The following is a 14,694-nucleotide window of genomic DNA, read 5'->3' on the forward strand; positions in this document are numbered from 1 at the left end:
AAGTAGGTATTTGCTACCTTCTTACCACAGGAAGATGTGACACAAGGTGAGGAGATTTACGCCAGCACCCCTATAGGAAGAGCCCTCTGGTCTTTAAAATTTGCCTGGTCAGTCTTATCAGCATTCTCCGGGAGGGGTGCCTCAGGCAGTAAGCAATAAACTTAATCTACCCGAAAGATGGGAGACAACAACCTGGAAAAATGGACCTCCCAGGACTACCCAGAACCAAGCATCAGTTCAACAGATACAAGGTTATTTCCTACTCAAGAACTCAGACTGTGTCGAGGACGCATCATTGATTGATATAAATATAACCTAGTCAGGCTATGCCAGTAAATGGGGAGGCAAGTAAATAGGGACGAACAAGAAGGGTCACAATATAGAGCAGAGGTTCTCAACCGGGGTTCACATGGACCCTAGGGATCCATCGAATATTTCTGGGGGTCCACAGGCAAAACTTAACAAAATGGTGATCCGCAACGATATTTTGGTGACCCATGAAGAAAACCAACTCAGAATAGTTTTTATTATTAAAAATTTAATTTCTACTGTAATTTTGTATAGTTTTTTTTTTTTTCAATCATTCAAGTTATTTTAACTATAATATTTCTATTTTCCAGGTTTACCCCATTAAATTAGTTTTCATTTAAAAATAAAGCTTAATTATATAATATTTCTTTGATTATTAAAACCTCAAAATTTATATTAGTGAAAAATAGAAGATTGTCTTATGAAGGGGCCCACCAAGATAAAAAGAAGGGAAAAGGGGTCCGTGAGTAAAAAAAAAAAAGGTTGAGAACCAGAACCACTGATATAGAGGGAAAGGCGGTGAGCTTATTTTGAGAGGGGACTTTTTAAAGCTGACACCGCTAGTATAAACATGTGTTCGAACGAAAACTAATTGCATAGTCGATAGTAGGATGGAATTAGAAAACAATCGAGTTATAAAGGTAAATATCTTCTTATATTCTTCTTTCCCGTGTTGGCAAATATTCGTGGCACTTGATGACAGAATTAAAATCATTTGATCTTTTTTAAGCAAAAAACAACAACAACAACAAAACGGCGGACCTTTACGAGCGTCACCCCCACTATAAATTTGTTTCTGTTTGTTTTTTTACAATTTTTTTCAGTGGATTATTATCAAACGGACACTAATATACCAGATTATAAAAAAAAAAAAAAAAAATGTGAATATTTCGACATTTGAAAGTGATGATGCTGCTCACTTTTTTAGTTACAAGATTATAGGAAATCGATTCTCCATTTTTTTTTTTTTTTTGGGTACTTGTATAGTTTAGTCAAGACATTAAAAAATGAAAATATCGAAAAAAGTTTAAATTGTATGTATGCGTTATGGAACGAAGCTCTCCGAAAAAAAATTTCACTTAATTTCATCAAGTAGTTTTTTTTTTTTTTTTTTTTTTTTTTTTTACAGCGAAAAAACAATTTCTTATGATACCGAGCAAAATGTTCGATTTTTAGGAAGAAAAGCTGGCATTAAAGATGGGGAGGGGTGTCAGCGCTTTAACTGGAGTTATCTCCCTTTGGCATTTCTAAAATTCAGACAAATTTTTAAAAATCCAAGATGGCTGCCTTCAACGCGCTCTCATAAAAACGTGTTTTTCCGCTGTAAAAAAAAAAAGAAAAAAAAAAAGAAAGATACTTGATGAAATAAAGTGAATTTTTTTTCAGAGAACTTCATTCAATAACGCATACATACAATTTAAACTTTTTTCAATATTTTCATTTTTTAATGTCTTGACTAAACTGTACAAGTACCTTTTTTTAAACACGGAAGTGGTTATTGCCGTTTTTTTTTTTTTTTTTTTTTTACTTCCGTGTTTTGGCTGTTTTTTTTTTTGTTTGTTTTTTTTAAACATTTGGGACATTTTTTGAAAACGCCAAACTGTCAATTTCAATAGTGTAGGATTTAATTGCCTCCCCACGAGGACAGAGTTAGACATAAGGTCCGTTTTTAATTTTGGGGGGAAATCCAGCTCCCCAAAATGGGGCACTCTGAATAGAAACAAAAATAAAAATTGTCTCAGTCATGAAGGATTTCTCCTTCACTGACCGAGGACAGAAAAAGTGAAATGTTGCATGAGAACAGATACTACACTGTGAGCTTGACTTTAGTAAAGAAATTCCTGTCACATGTTTGGCAAATGGCAATGGCATTACACTAAAAATCGCTATTAAGTGGTACGAATATTGCCGAGATGTATGTGCTAGTAAAATATTGAAGGACAGAGAACTGATTGGCGGCCGTAAAAATCCCCCCCTCCAAAAACCCCCTAAAAATCTCACCTTTCATCAAAAAAGATACTTGTGCAGTTTAATCAAGACATTAAAAAAAAAATGAACATATTGAAAAAATGTTATATTGTACGTATCCATTTGAACTGAAATTCTCCAAAAACAAATTTCACTTAATTTGATCAAGTAGTTTTTTTTTTTTTTTTTTTTTTTTTGCAGCTGAAAAACATGTTTTTATATGGAGCAGTGGAGCACTGAAGGTAGCCATGTTTAGATTTTTAGAACACGCCACGGGGAGATAACTTAGTATAAAGTGCTGACAACCCCCTCCCCATCTTAAATACTAGCATTTCTGTAAAATTGAAAGAAATTGTTTTTTTTTTTTTTTTTGCTGTAAAAAACAACAAAAAAACAAAACAAAACAAGAAAAACTACTTGATCAAATTAAGTGAAATTGTTTTTCGGCAAACTTCATTCCATAACGGATACGTACAATATAACTTCTTTTTTCTTTTTTTTTTTTTCGATATTTTCATTTTTTATTTAATGTCTTCATTAAACTGTACAAGTACCGATTTCTCTTTATTTATATTTTTTATATGGCTAATTTTGGACAAGAATCAAAAACGGAAAACGATTTTTGGCAATTTTGAGAAGAGGAATGGAGATCGTGATTTAGCACATGTGAGAATTTCTCTCACATTGATTTTGCTGCTGGCAGAACGAAAGAAAACCAATCAGAAATTACAACAGGCTTAACATTTAAACTTCAACGTAAATTTTATTAAAGCAAAAAGATCCAAGTTGCAAAAGTTGCATCATCAGCAGCTATCTACCGTAATGGGCTGGTAACTCCCCAAAGGGGTAATAGTTCATCTTTTAGAAATGCTGGGTACAAAACTCCGCTGACGAAGAACGCTACAACAGGTTGAAGAGTTGAGTGATATCTTTCAAGATGGATACTGCAAGTCCGGTAGCCTCAAGGAGTCCATTGTAGATAACTGTCCAAATGGCAGACAAATGACAGGTCAAAATGTAGATCTTAATTCTGTCTCTGACAGACATTATTTTGTAATGATGAAAGTCAATTGATTCACAGAGCACAACAGTGTGCAATAATGTATTAATCACCCAACATAAGGCTATTGGTGTTTGCAACAAGTCAACATAATAATGTATAAATCGCCCAACATAAGGCTATTGGTGTTTGCAACAATTCAACATAATAATGTATAAATCGCCCAACATAAGGCTATTGGTGTTTGCAACAAGTCAACATAATAATGTATAAATCGCCCAACATAAGGCTATTGGTGTTTGCAACAATTCAACATAATAATGTATAAATCGCCCAACATAAGGCTATTGGTGTTTGCAACAATTCAACATAATAATGTATAAATCGCCCAACATAAGGCTATTGGTGTTTGCAACAAGTCAACATAATAATGTATAAATCGCCCAACATAAGGCTATTTGTGTTTGCAACAAGTCAACATAATAATGTATAAATCGCCCAACATAAGGCTATTTGTGTTTGCAACAAATCAACATAATAATGTATAAATCGCCCAACATAAGGCTATTGGTGTTTGCAACAAGTCAACATAATAATGTATAAATCGCCCAACATAAGGCTATTTGTGTTTGCAACAAGTCAACATAATAATGTATAAATCGCCCAACATAAGGCTATTGGTGTTTGCAACAAGTCAACATAATAATGTATAAATCGCCCAACATAAGGCTATTTGTGTTTGCAACAAGTCAAAATAATGTATAAATCGCCCAACATAAGGCTATTTGTGTTTGCAACAAGTCAACATAATAATGTATAAATCGCCCAACATAAGGCTATTTGTGTTTGCAACAAGTCAACATAATAATGTATAAATCGCCCAACATAAGGCTATTGGTGTTTGCAACAATTCAACATAATAATGTATAAATCGCCCAACATAAATCTATTTGTGTTTGCAACAAGTCAACATAATAATGTATAAATCGCCCAACATAAGGCTATTGATGTTTGAAACAATTCAACATAATAATGTATAAATCACCCAACATAAGGCTATTGGTGTTTGCAACAATTCAACATAATAATGTATAAATCGCCCAACATAAGGCTATTGGTGTTTGCAACAATTCAACATAATAATGTATAAATCGCCCAACATAAGGCTATTGGTGTTTGCAACAAGTCAACATAATAATGTATAAATCGCCCAACATAAGGCTATTGGTGTTTGCAACAATTCAACATAATAATGTATAAATCGCCCAACATAAGGCTATTGGTGTTTGCAACAAGTCAACATAATAATGTATAAATCGCCCAACATAAGGCTATTGGTGTTTGCAACAAGTCAACATAATAATGTATAAATCGCCCAACATAAGGCTATTGGTGTTTGCAACAAGTCAACATAATAATGTATAAATCGCCCAACATAAGGCTATTTGTGTTTGCAACAAGTCAACATAATAATGTATAAATCGCCCAACATAAGGCTATTGGTGTTTGCAACAATTCAACATAATAATGTATAAATCGCCCAACATAAGGCTATTGGTGTTTGCAACAATTCAACATAATAATGTATAAATCGCCCAACATAAGGCTATTGGTGTTTGCAACAAGTCAACATAATAATGTATAAATCACCCAACATAAGGCTATTGGTGTTTGCAACAAGTCAACATAATAATGTATAAATCGCCCAACATAAGGCTATTGGTGTTTGCAACAAGTCAACATAATAATGTATAAATCGCCCAACATAAGGCTATTTGTGTTTGCAACAATTCAACATAATAATGTATAAATCGCCCAACATAAGGCTATTGGTGTTTGCAACAATTCAACATAATAATGTATAAATCGCCCAACATAAGGCTATTGGTGTTTGCAACAAGTCAACATAATAATGTATAAATCACCCAACATAAGGCTATTGGTGTTTGCAACAAGTCAACATAATAATGTATAAATCGCCCAACATAAGGCTATTGGTGTTTGCAACAAGTCAACATAATAATGTATGAATCGCCCAACATAAGGCTATTGGTGTTTGCAACAAGTCAACATAATAATGTATAAATCGCCCAACATAAGGCTATTGGTGTTTGCAACAAGTCAACATAATAATGTATAAATCACCCAACATAAGGCTATTGGTGTTTGCAACAAGTCAACATAATAATGTATAAATCGCCCAACATAAGGCTATTTGTGTTTGCAACAATTCAAGTGAGATTCAATAATGATCAACTTGGTCAGGTGACTATTTTTTCCTAACAATATAGGAAATTTTACATCACATGGGAAAATATCAGAGTTCTGAATGTGTCCTTGGGTCTGCATCAATCCATCCTTATCTAGAAATAAGCCAAGGGCCGTCATCCTTGGGGGTGCAACCTTATTTGAAGGTTGTTTCAAATAATCCAATTCCAAGGGAAAAGCTTTATTTTGCATATGAGAAAAAAAGCAACAATTTAGCTCTTTTAAAGGTGTCAGTACTTCGGTGTCGTAATTTGTCACCGAATCTTAAAACTTTTTCTAAGTCATTAATCGCCTTTGGTAATGTGGAGAAATCAGATATTTTAATTGGTAAACGACTCTCATCTGAATTAGCTTCATCCGAGAACATGCATGTTACAATATTTTTGTTATTGTCGTTAAGACAAGGTAAGGGAGATATGAACCAGCAGATGTTAACTTGATTAAGTCAATCTGATCCACAGATCCAAAATTTGAACACTTGTTCGAACTTAGAGGTTGTAATGCCTCTGGTTAAAAGATCCGCTGGATTGTCTGGCAAGGGAACATATTTGAATTTAGGGTTTACCTCACATTTAAGGCTAACCTCCTCAATAGATTTGTTTATATATGATATACGATTTTCTACAAAAATATTCTTTTTTGAACCTTTCCCATTTAAAACCCATGACAGGGCTACTTGTGCCACAGACACAAGAAAAAATGATTTGATATTGATAGGTATTAGGGACTCCAAAATATGAGGAATAAATTTAAGGGCTAGATATGTAGCCATCAATTCTAATATAGGCAGTGATTTCCCTTTAATGGGAGCCAGCTTTGGCAAAAATCAAAGAACACTGAGCCCATTGTTTGGTACATAAAAAAATCCGTAAGCATGCTTAGATGCATTGCAGAAACAAATGATTTTTATTGGCGAGTCCTCTAGGTATACACATCTAGGGAACTCAAAGTCTCAACTCTTTGGCATATACTTGCCGTGAGGTAATAAAATTTCCAGGGATTTGCTGGTCCCAAGATAAGTTATTTTTCCATAATTAACTGATATAATCTTCTCCTGAACAGTGTCAGGAAGAAGTAATAATAACGGATCGTAAACACTCAAAACTTGAGATAATATCCCATGTTTTGTCTTGACATTGTCATCTATTACTGTGGGAGAAATCTTAAAGGAGTCCTAACCCCCATCTTCCCCCCCCCCTGCGTGTGACACCATCGACCCTCTGAATGCTAAAGTCCACATCTACAGTCTGTCATTGGTTGACATCAGTTCATTTCAATCTATTCCGAGCCATGATCTACCTTCAACTGAGCCAAACTCGCAACTAGAAACTGTTCTCAACTGTCACAAACCTAAGACTGTCTGTAAATTGTTCCCAAAACTCGCTGCTACTCTTAAAACTGACAGTAAACTAACTCTAAACATATTGACCTCCTTTGTCCCAATCACTACTACACCTTCATTAACAATCTTAATGTCAGCTTTCTTTTCTGTGCCCTGGTGAACAACTTCTTATAACTTTGTTCTGTTGATAAATTTATTGCCTCTTTAATATTTTTTCTCTGTTTTTTTTTTTTTTTTTACTTCTTAACACTTGGGACGTCGATAGTATCACAATATATTTAAATTTTAGTTAGAAAATTTCTAAATAATCCAGACCTAATTCTCTCTGCTGATTGGTTGTTTTATCTTAACAGGCTCCACCCACTATTTATTACATCCCAGAATACATCACAAAAGAACAAGAAGCAGCTCTACTGAAACAAATCTATGATGCACCAAAACCTAAATGGACACAGTTGTCTCACAGACGGTTGCAAAACTGGGGTAAGCTATAATTTAGCCTCAATCACTAGCAGAGATATTACTGGCTTATTCGGATAATGTTTTTCTTTTATAGCCGTTAATACCATTTCATATACGGTATAATTATGTTGACATACCGGTTCTCATTAGATCACCAAAGTTAAGCAAGGCTGAGCCTGGTCAGTACTAAAATGGGTGACCATTTGGGAATTCCAAGTACTGTATGTGCTCTCCGCTTATCTCAGCGTTGTTTCCAAGCGTTCTGGATTTCTTGTAACTGGACTTAAGCAGTGCTGATTCAGTAGGGGTGTAGCTAGTGATTGTGTAACCCTTGCCTTACAATTATGCATGCAACCATCCTTACAGGAGGTGTCCATTATCTTTCGTGTCTGAATGGAGGTGTTTTTTTTTGTTTTTTTTAATCATGATGACAAACTGGTTCTTGTTAGATTACCAAAGTTAAGTATCATTGATCCTGGTCAGTACTAGATGGATAAACATTTGAGAATACCAAGTGCTGTATGCAGGAGGACAGTGACTTCTTTCTGCAAAAAAATGCAAAAAATGATGTTGTTAAAATTATCTTGGCTAAGCGAGATGCACATGTAACTACTTGTGAATTTGATAATCCCTAGAAATTTCCTTTTTTAAAGGAAGCTGGTTGAACTTCTCCATGGTTCAGCACTAGGATAGAATGAAATACCCATTTAGGAGAAACTTATAGTGCAGGCATCCCTCCTTCCAAAATTAATTGCTTTTTTTTTTTTTTTTTTTTTTCCGTCCTTCAACAAAAGGAGGATGGACCTGTAAAATCATCACTGTCCGTTCATCCGTTCGCACTTTTCTCAATAACTATGCCTTGGAATCTTTTGAAATTTTGCGCAAACATTAAACATGATATGAGTAAAAAAGTAACTGAACGAATTTGCTGGGAAAACTCCGGTTGCCCCTATAAGGGTGCCTTTCGGGTTAAAATGGCTAAAATTGACACTTTTGTGCTTATTAGAAAAGATTGATGTCTTGGATTTTTATAAAACTTTCTGAAAAGTTGTAACTAAATGATTTCTATATAATTTTGTTTGACTATACTTTTTTTTTTTTTTAAATTACATTTTCACCCCAAACAAGGCACATTGCCACTTTGTTGTAGGGGGCTACTATCAGGGACATAAGCATTAGGGGTACTGTGTAGGAAGTTGGGCAGCAAGATGTCGGTTTTCGTTGCACTTGAACTTCTGCATGTCAGTACAGTCTGGGAAGCAGGGACCCGGAAGGAAATTTTTTTTTTTTTTTTTTTTTTTACATGGAGTTCACCACTTATCAAGGCCCAATGGCCACTCAGGGATAAGGGTCATTGTGTGTACAGTAATCAATGGGATAGTGTAGTAATAGTATTGGAGAATTGATAAAGTGTCATTACTTAAGGGGGCGGTTCATCAGGAATTTGTTTGTGTTGGACTTGAAGACATCCAGGTTGAAGTCTGGAGGGAAACAGGCAAGCGGAACAGAGTTCCACAGGCGTGCAGTTCTAAGAAAGAAGCTTTGTTCATGGAATCTACGTTTTGATTTAGGCACAGATAAGGAGTGGGGAAAATTATTGACGGTGGTTTTAGCTAGTCGGGTGTTTTTTGAAAAAGATTGGCGAGGGGGGACCAGAGAATGGAGCTCGGATGAGCACTTGCCATGGAAATAACGATAGAACAAAGATAGGTTTGCTACGTCTCTTCTGTGGGAAAGAGGTTGCAGGGAAGAGAAAAGGGCATCCTCCACTAAGCCACAAAGTCTATTTTGTACTCTGTCAAGGCAGGATAGGCTGTTTTTAGCAGCTCCTGCCCAGATGTGGCAGCAGTACTCCATCCTTGGACATACTTGGCTTTTATATAGATAGAGAATTGCATCATTAGTGAGATATCTTCTGGAGCGGTAGAAGGATCCCACCATTTTCCCAGCGACCTTGGCCACAGACTTGATGTATGTGTTCCATTTAAGATCAGAAGTAAAGGTCAAACCCAGAAGCTTATCAAAACATGGGGCCTCCCCTAGACGAGAGCCATCCATTTCAATTGATGCCAGAAGGGGATCAGAGCGTTTATGATGTAGAGATAGGAGCTTGGTCTTAGATGCATTAAAAGTAACCAGCCACGTCTTCCCCCACTGTACTACGCGCTCAAGATCAGAGGAGAGAGAATCAGAGAGAACATCATCATTTACGGCCTTTGATGTGTTGCCATAGATAGTCGTGTCATTAGCATAGATGTCAATGAAAGATTTTAGTATGTGTTTTGGGAGATCATTGATGTAGATCAGGAAGAGACTTGGGCCCAGTATGGACCCCTGAGGGACTCCAGCATTAATACTGTGGGCCTCTGATTTCTGCCCATCAACCACTACTCTTATGAGCCTATCAGAGAAAAATGATTTAATGATCGAGAAAACATTTCCAGTTATACCGTAACTGGAAATCTTGTGTAGTAGGGCTTTATGCCAAACCTTATTGAAGGCCTTTGATATGTCAAGAGCAATTGCCCTAGAAATGAAGCCTTTGTCGAGAGATTCACTAATCCTATGAGATATAACCGTTAGCACATCTGCTGTAGATCTAGCAGAACGGAAACCATATTTCATGTCGCTAAGAACGTTATTTCTGCTGAGGTGGTTGACTACTTCTCTATTTATTATGGATTCCAGCAACTTACTCATGACACATAGGAGACTTATTGGTCTGTAGTGAGAGGGTGATGACTTATCACCTGAATCCTTAAATACATGGCATACTGATGAGGTTTTCCAGGGTGTTGGGAAGCACTTCTCCTTAAGGCAACACTTAAACAGTTTGGTAAGTATGGGGGCAAGTACTGGTTGTAATTTTTTTAACACTATAATTGGAATACCGTCAGGACCAGTTACTTTACTGGAGTCAAGGTTCTTGATTAGCTTGGCGACCTCACGCACAGATATTTGTATGTTGCATAGCGTGTTGTCTGTTATAGGAGGGAATACTGGAGTAGAAGACTCTCTTGCATTTAGGGATCTCTACTGTGAAGGGGTGGGATTTAGCTGTTTGTCGGGTTTGTCGAGGAGATTTACGTTGAGGAGGCACAAGTGCTTGCAGTTCATCAGAGCATTCACTGTTAAAGTACTTATAGAACAGGCAGAGGGATGCAACATTTCGTCGATGTGGCAGAGGCTGAAGTTTAGCTGACCGTTCAGGACCTATCAGATTGGCGACTCTCTTTTGAACCTTGTCTAGGAGCGAGAGACTAGGGGCAGATGCACCAGCTCAAATATGACAACAATACTCCATACATGGGCAAATGGTAGCCTTATATAGGATACTTTCAGGCGTTAATAGCTTTCTAGCACGGTAGAGATAACCCACCTTCTTCGCAGCGGTCCTGGCAATGTTCTCAATGTAATTGTTCCAACTCATGTTTCCTGTGAACGTTAGGCCCAGGAGTTTGAAAGATGTACTCTCAGATAAAGAGTCATTGGCCATTGCTATTGGCGGTAGGGAAGGTTTCTTGTAATTATTGAAGGAAACAAGTTTAGTCTTGGCAGCATTGAAGGTGACCATCCATTTTTGTCCCCATTCCACTACAGATCGGAGGTCTTCCTCTAGTGTTTCTGCCATTTCTTTAGATATGTGTTCATTTGTTTTCCTGTCATGTCTGTTATATAGCGTGGTGTCGTCGGCATACATACCCATCTCACAGACAATTTTGTCAGGGAGGTCATTTATGAATATTAGGAATAACAGAGGTCCAAGGATAGACCCCTGACACACTCCCGCATTTATATCATATTGTTTAGATGTACGACCGTCAAGGACAACTTGGATTTTTCACTTATCTAAGAAGGATTTAATTATGTTATGTATTCTTCCAGTGATGCCGTATGATCTGATTTTCTTGAGAAGACCCTCATGCCATACTCTGTCAAAAGCCTTAGATATATCTAGAGCTACTGCTCTACCCTCCTCTGCTTTGTCCAGTGACTAGTATATACGTTCTGAGATTACAGTGAGGATGTCTGCTGTGGAACGGGCTTGCCTAAATCCATATTGTTTGTCAGTCAGAAGTTTAGCATCTGTAAGGTGATGGACTAGAGCTTGGTTAATTAGGGTCTCAAATATTTTGGCGAAAAGTGGGAAAAAAAATGGGGCGATAATTTACTGGGTCAGTTCTTTCGCCAGAATTCTTGAAATACTTCACAATAACTCTTGGATGTGCCTTAGGGGCTCTTTTAGCGCTAATAAAAACACTCCATTTTTGGGGCTATTTTACCATATTTGTCCAAAATTTTCTGTGTATCTAGCAGTTTTGCATGATGCTGAACTTAAATTTAAATATGTTAAGGCCTTGGGGACTTTCGGGGCTAAATGGTGTGTGTGTGTGGGGGGGGCGAATGATGAACTTCGTCATTTCCTTTTTTGCATGGCGCAGGACCCAACTTTACATATATTAAGGTCTAAAACTGCACTGTTTGTTCATTTTCACCACTTTAGGGGCTAAATGAGTGGGGAACAAATGCAGAACTTAGTAGATGGTGAGAAAAGATCAGTCACGATAGAGATTGGGTACGGCTAGATTATCTAAATGAGCAACTCAATAGGAATTTATTCACATTAGACTTGAAGATGACCATGTTATAGTCAGCTGAGAAGTAAACGAATGGAAAGGTAGGAAAGAAATTATGCTCATGAAATTTTAATTTAGTTTTGAATACAGATAGGGAGTGAGGAAAGTTGTTGACAGTTATTTTAGCTAAGCCAGTATTTGTTGAGAATATTTTACGGGGAAGGACTATAGATTGAAGCTCAGTCAAACACTTACCAATATAAGTATCAGCAATAGTTTTAAGATTGTTTTGATAATGGCTTTCTTTCAGTCTTGAGAGACAATGTGTGCCCTCTGTAAGTGTGGCTACGCATGCAATTGTGAAGCAAGGGTTGCACAATCGTAAACCACACTTCTCCTGAATCAACACTGCTTGATTCAAGTGGAAAAGAGAAGTGCAAGATGATTGAAAACAATGCTGAGATAAGCAGAGGGCACATACAGCACCTGCTATTCCCAAAGAGTCCCCTATTTAGTATCAACAAAGCTCAGCATTGCTTAAATTCGGTGTTCTAATGGGAACCAGTGTCAATGTGCTTTCAGATAAGCTCACAGATAAAATATCTATATAAATAAAAACAGACGTATGTATGTGTGTCAGTGTAAATATTTAACAGATAAATTGTTAAACTACTGATCACATAACACTGAAATTAACAGGAAATAGTAATCACCACTATGGTTATGACGAAAATATTCTTTTCATTATTTTTACTCTCGAGTATATATCAGTCGATATCTTACATGGTTTTAGATGGAGTGATGTGGTTCTCGATTGATTAACTGTGTCAGAAGAGTCAAAATAATGAAAAGATTGTTCTCTTGTCATAGCCCTGGTAATCACACACCAAGGATGGTTTATAGCAAGTAAAATCTTTGTTTGGCTGTATGAATAACGCGCACAGAAATATATCAGCAAGTTGAAATACAAAATGTTCATTTCAACTTGCCAACATATTTCTATGCACATCAAAGATAGCTTGAAGTGGTTTAATTTTAAATCTTTCATATTTATCTGTTGATAGCTCAAACAGTATGGAACACAGCTGCAGTGCTTATTGTTTTAATTTCGATTCTAGCCGATAGCACTCAAGTCTCTTTTTTTCAAACTTTTGAAATCACTACTATATATTAGGTACAATATAATATTCAATAGATAATTAGCTCTGTAATAATAAATACAAAATGTGCATGAATTAAAATATATTTAAGCATATTTTACGACCAGGCAAGGCCACCAGTCATAAAACAGAGGCTGTTGGACATTCATGACTGAACCTTGGTGGACAAATCATAGCATAGACTGGAATTTATTTATACAAAACATGGTTGGATTGCAGAAAGGAGTATGAATCTTATTAATGATTCCATGGTTGTATTTTTGTGGGGCTAGGGAGGCAGTCTCCCTGTATTGCAATATAGTGGGCTGTATATATAAACTAGTGTGTATAACAGCTTACTTGTATATTCGATACCTTCGTTCAGTCTCAAGAGACAATGGATACTCCCTGTAAGGGTAGCTATGCATGTAATTGTGAGGCAAGAGTTGTGCAAACCCCAATCACACCTCTCCTGAATAAGCACTGCTTGAGTTCAGTGGCAAGGAGAAGTGCTAGACAATTGGAAACAATGCCAATATAAGCAGAGAGCACATATAGTACCTGGAATTACCAAATGGTCATCCATTTTAGTACTGCATAGGCTCAATGTTGCTTAACTTCAGTGATCTAGTGGGAACTAATGTGTCAATGTGATTATGACATACATATATATATATATATATATATATAGACGTCTAGTGATGAGTGTTTAAACAGGGCATATAACATTTATAAGAAAAAGGGATGGATTTATAATCGGGCCAGTTGGAGAAACATACTTGGTTCATCTTTAGTCTTGTTTGGCAGAAATCTGCAAAGAAGATTCATCCCAGTTAATTAACAAATCTCAGATTGTCTTTTCAGCAACTTTATTACAGATGTTTCCCCATTGGAAAGTTGCAACGCTGGTCCACATTCTTTACATTTGATAGGCGTTGGATCTTTCACTCCTCTGGGTGCTTTAGCCATTACGACACTGTCTCCTTCAAGCTCTACTGACTAACTAAAACCCCATGTATACAAAACATCCCCCTTCTAAATGACATCATCAACATGTATCACTCATGACCATTGCGTGACGTCTGTCACGTATACTTGTTTATCGAGCTAACAATCCTATTTGTGTTAGTTATGAAAACTAACATGCCTTTTCATTTTTAACATAAATATTTTTAAAACATTTTCTCTGAATATTTTCCTCTACATCACATTTAACAATATTAATAATAATAATAACAACAACAATAATAATAATAATAATTGATCAGGATTATCTGGTGTTGCTCCAGCATGCCAATCTAATACTACAGTACCTTCCATGGTTTGTGATATATGCCAGGCATCATGTAAATATTGCAAAACTTCTCATCCTTCCTGATTGCAATATTTTTCCACCATTTTTTTTTTTTTAATTTCTTTTTTTTTGTGTGTGTCTTATTATTTTTGGATTTTTTTCCTTCCAGGTGGTCTTCCGCATCCTAAGGGAATGATAGCCGAACCATTACCACAAGTAAGTGGACATTTTTTTTATTTATTTAAGAATTGATTTTGTAACTTTTCAAGAAAATCAATAAAAGCTTTTAGACTGAAAATATGAAATTGTTTTTTTTTCTCATCATCGGCTGGAGT

At 36.2% G+C, this 14,694-nt stretch overlaps 1 protein-coding gene and 1 pseudogene across 1 annotated transcript in view; both read left to right on the forward strand.

Annotated features, from left to right (window-relative positions):
• Nucleotides 1-814: 814 nt before the first annotated feature.
• The window catches only part of LOC145260494 (putative RNA/DNA demethylase ALKBH6), a 32,035-nt gene continuing 18,155 nt past the window's right edge, over nt 815-14,694 (forward strand). Inside the window, exons 1-3 of the mRNA XM_080118604.1 lie at nt 815-950; nt 7,241-7,370; nt 14,529-14,575. Coding sequence (XP_079974730.1) covers nt 921-950; nt 7,241-7,370; nt 14,529-14,575 — 207 coding nt within the window. The 5' untranslated portion in view covers nt 815-920. The remainder of the gene's footprint in view (nt 951-7,240; nt 7,371-14,528; nt 14,576-14,694) is intronic.
• LOC145260729 (5S ribosomal RNA) lies at nt 7,460-7,577 on the forward strand (annotated as a pseudogene).

This window comes from Euprymna scolopes, chromosome 36 (genome assembly GCF_053919585.1).
Source record: "Euprymna scolopes isolate OS-2025 chromosome 36, ASM5391958v1, whole genome shotgun sequence".
NCBI lineage: Eukaryota > Metazoa > Mollusca > Cephalopoda > Sepiida > Sepiolidae > Euprymna > Euprymna scolopes.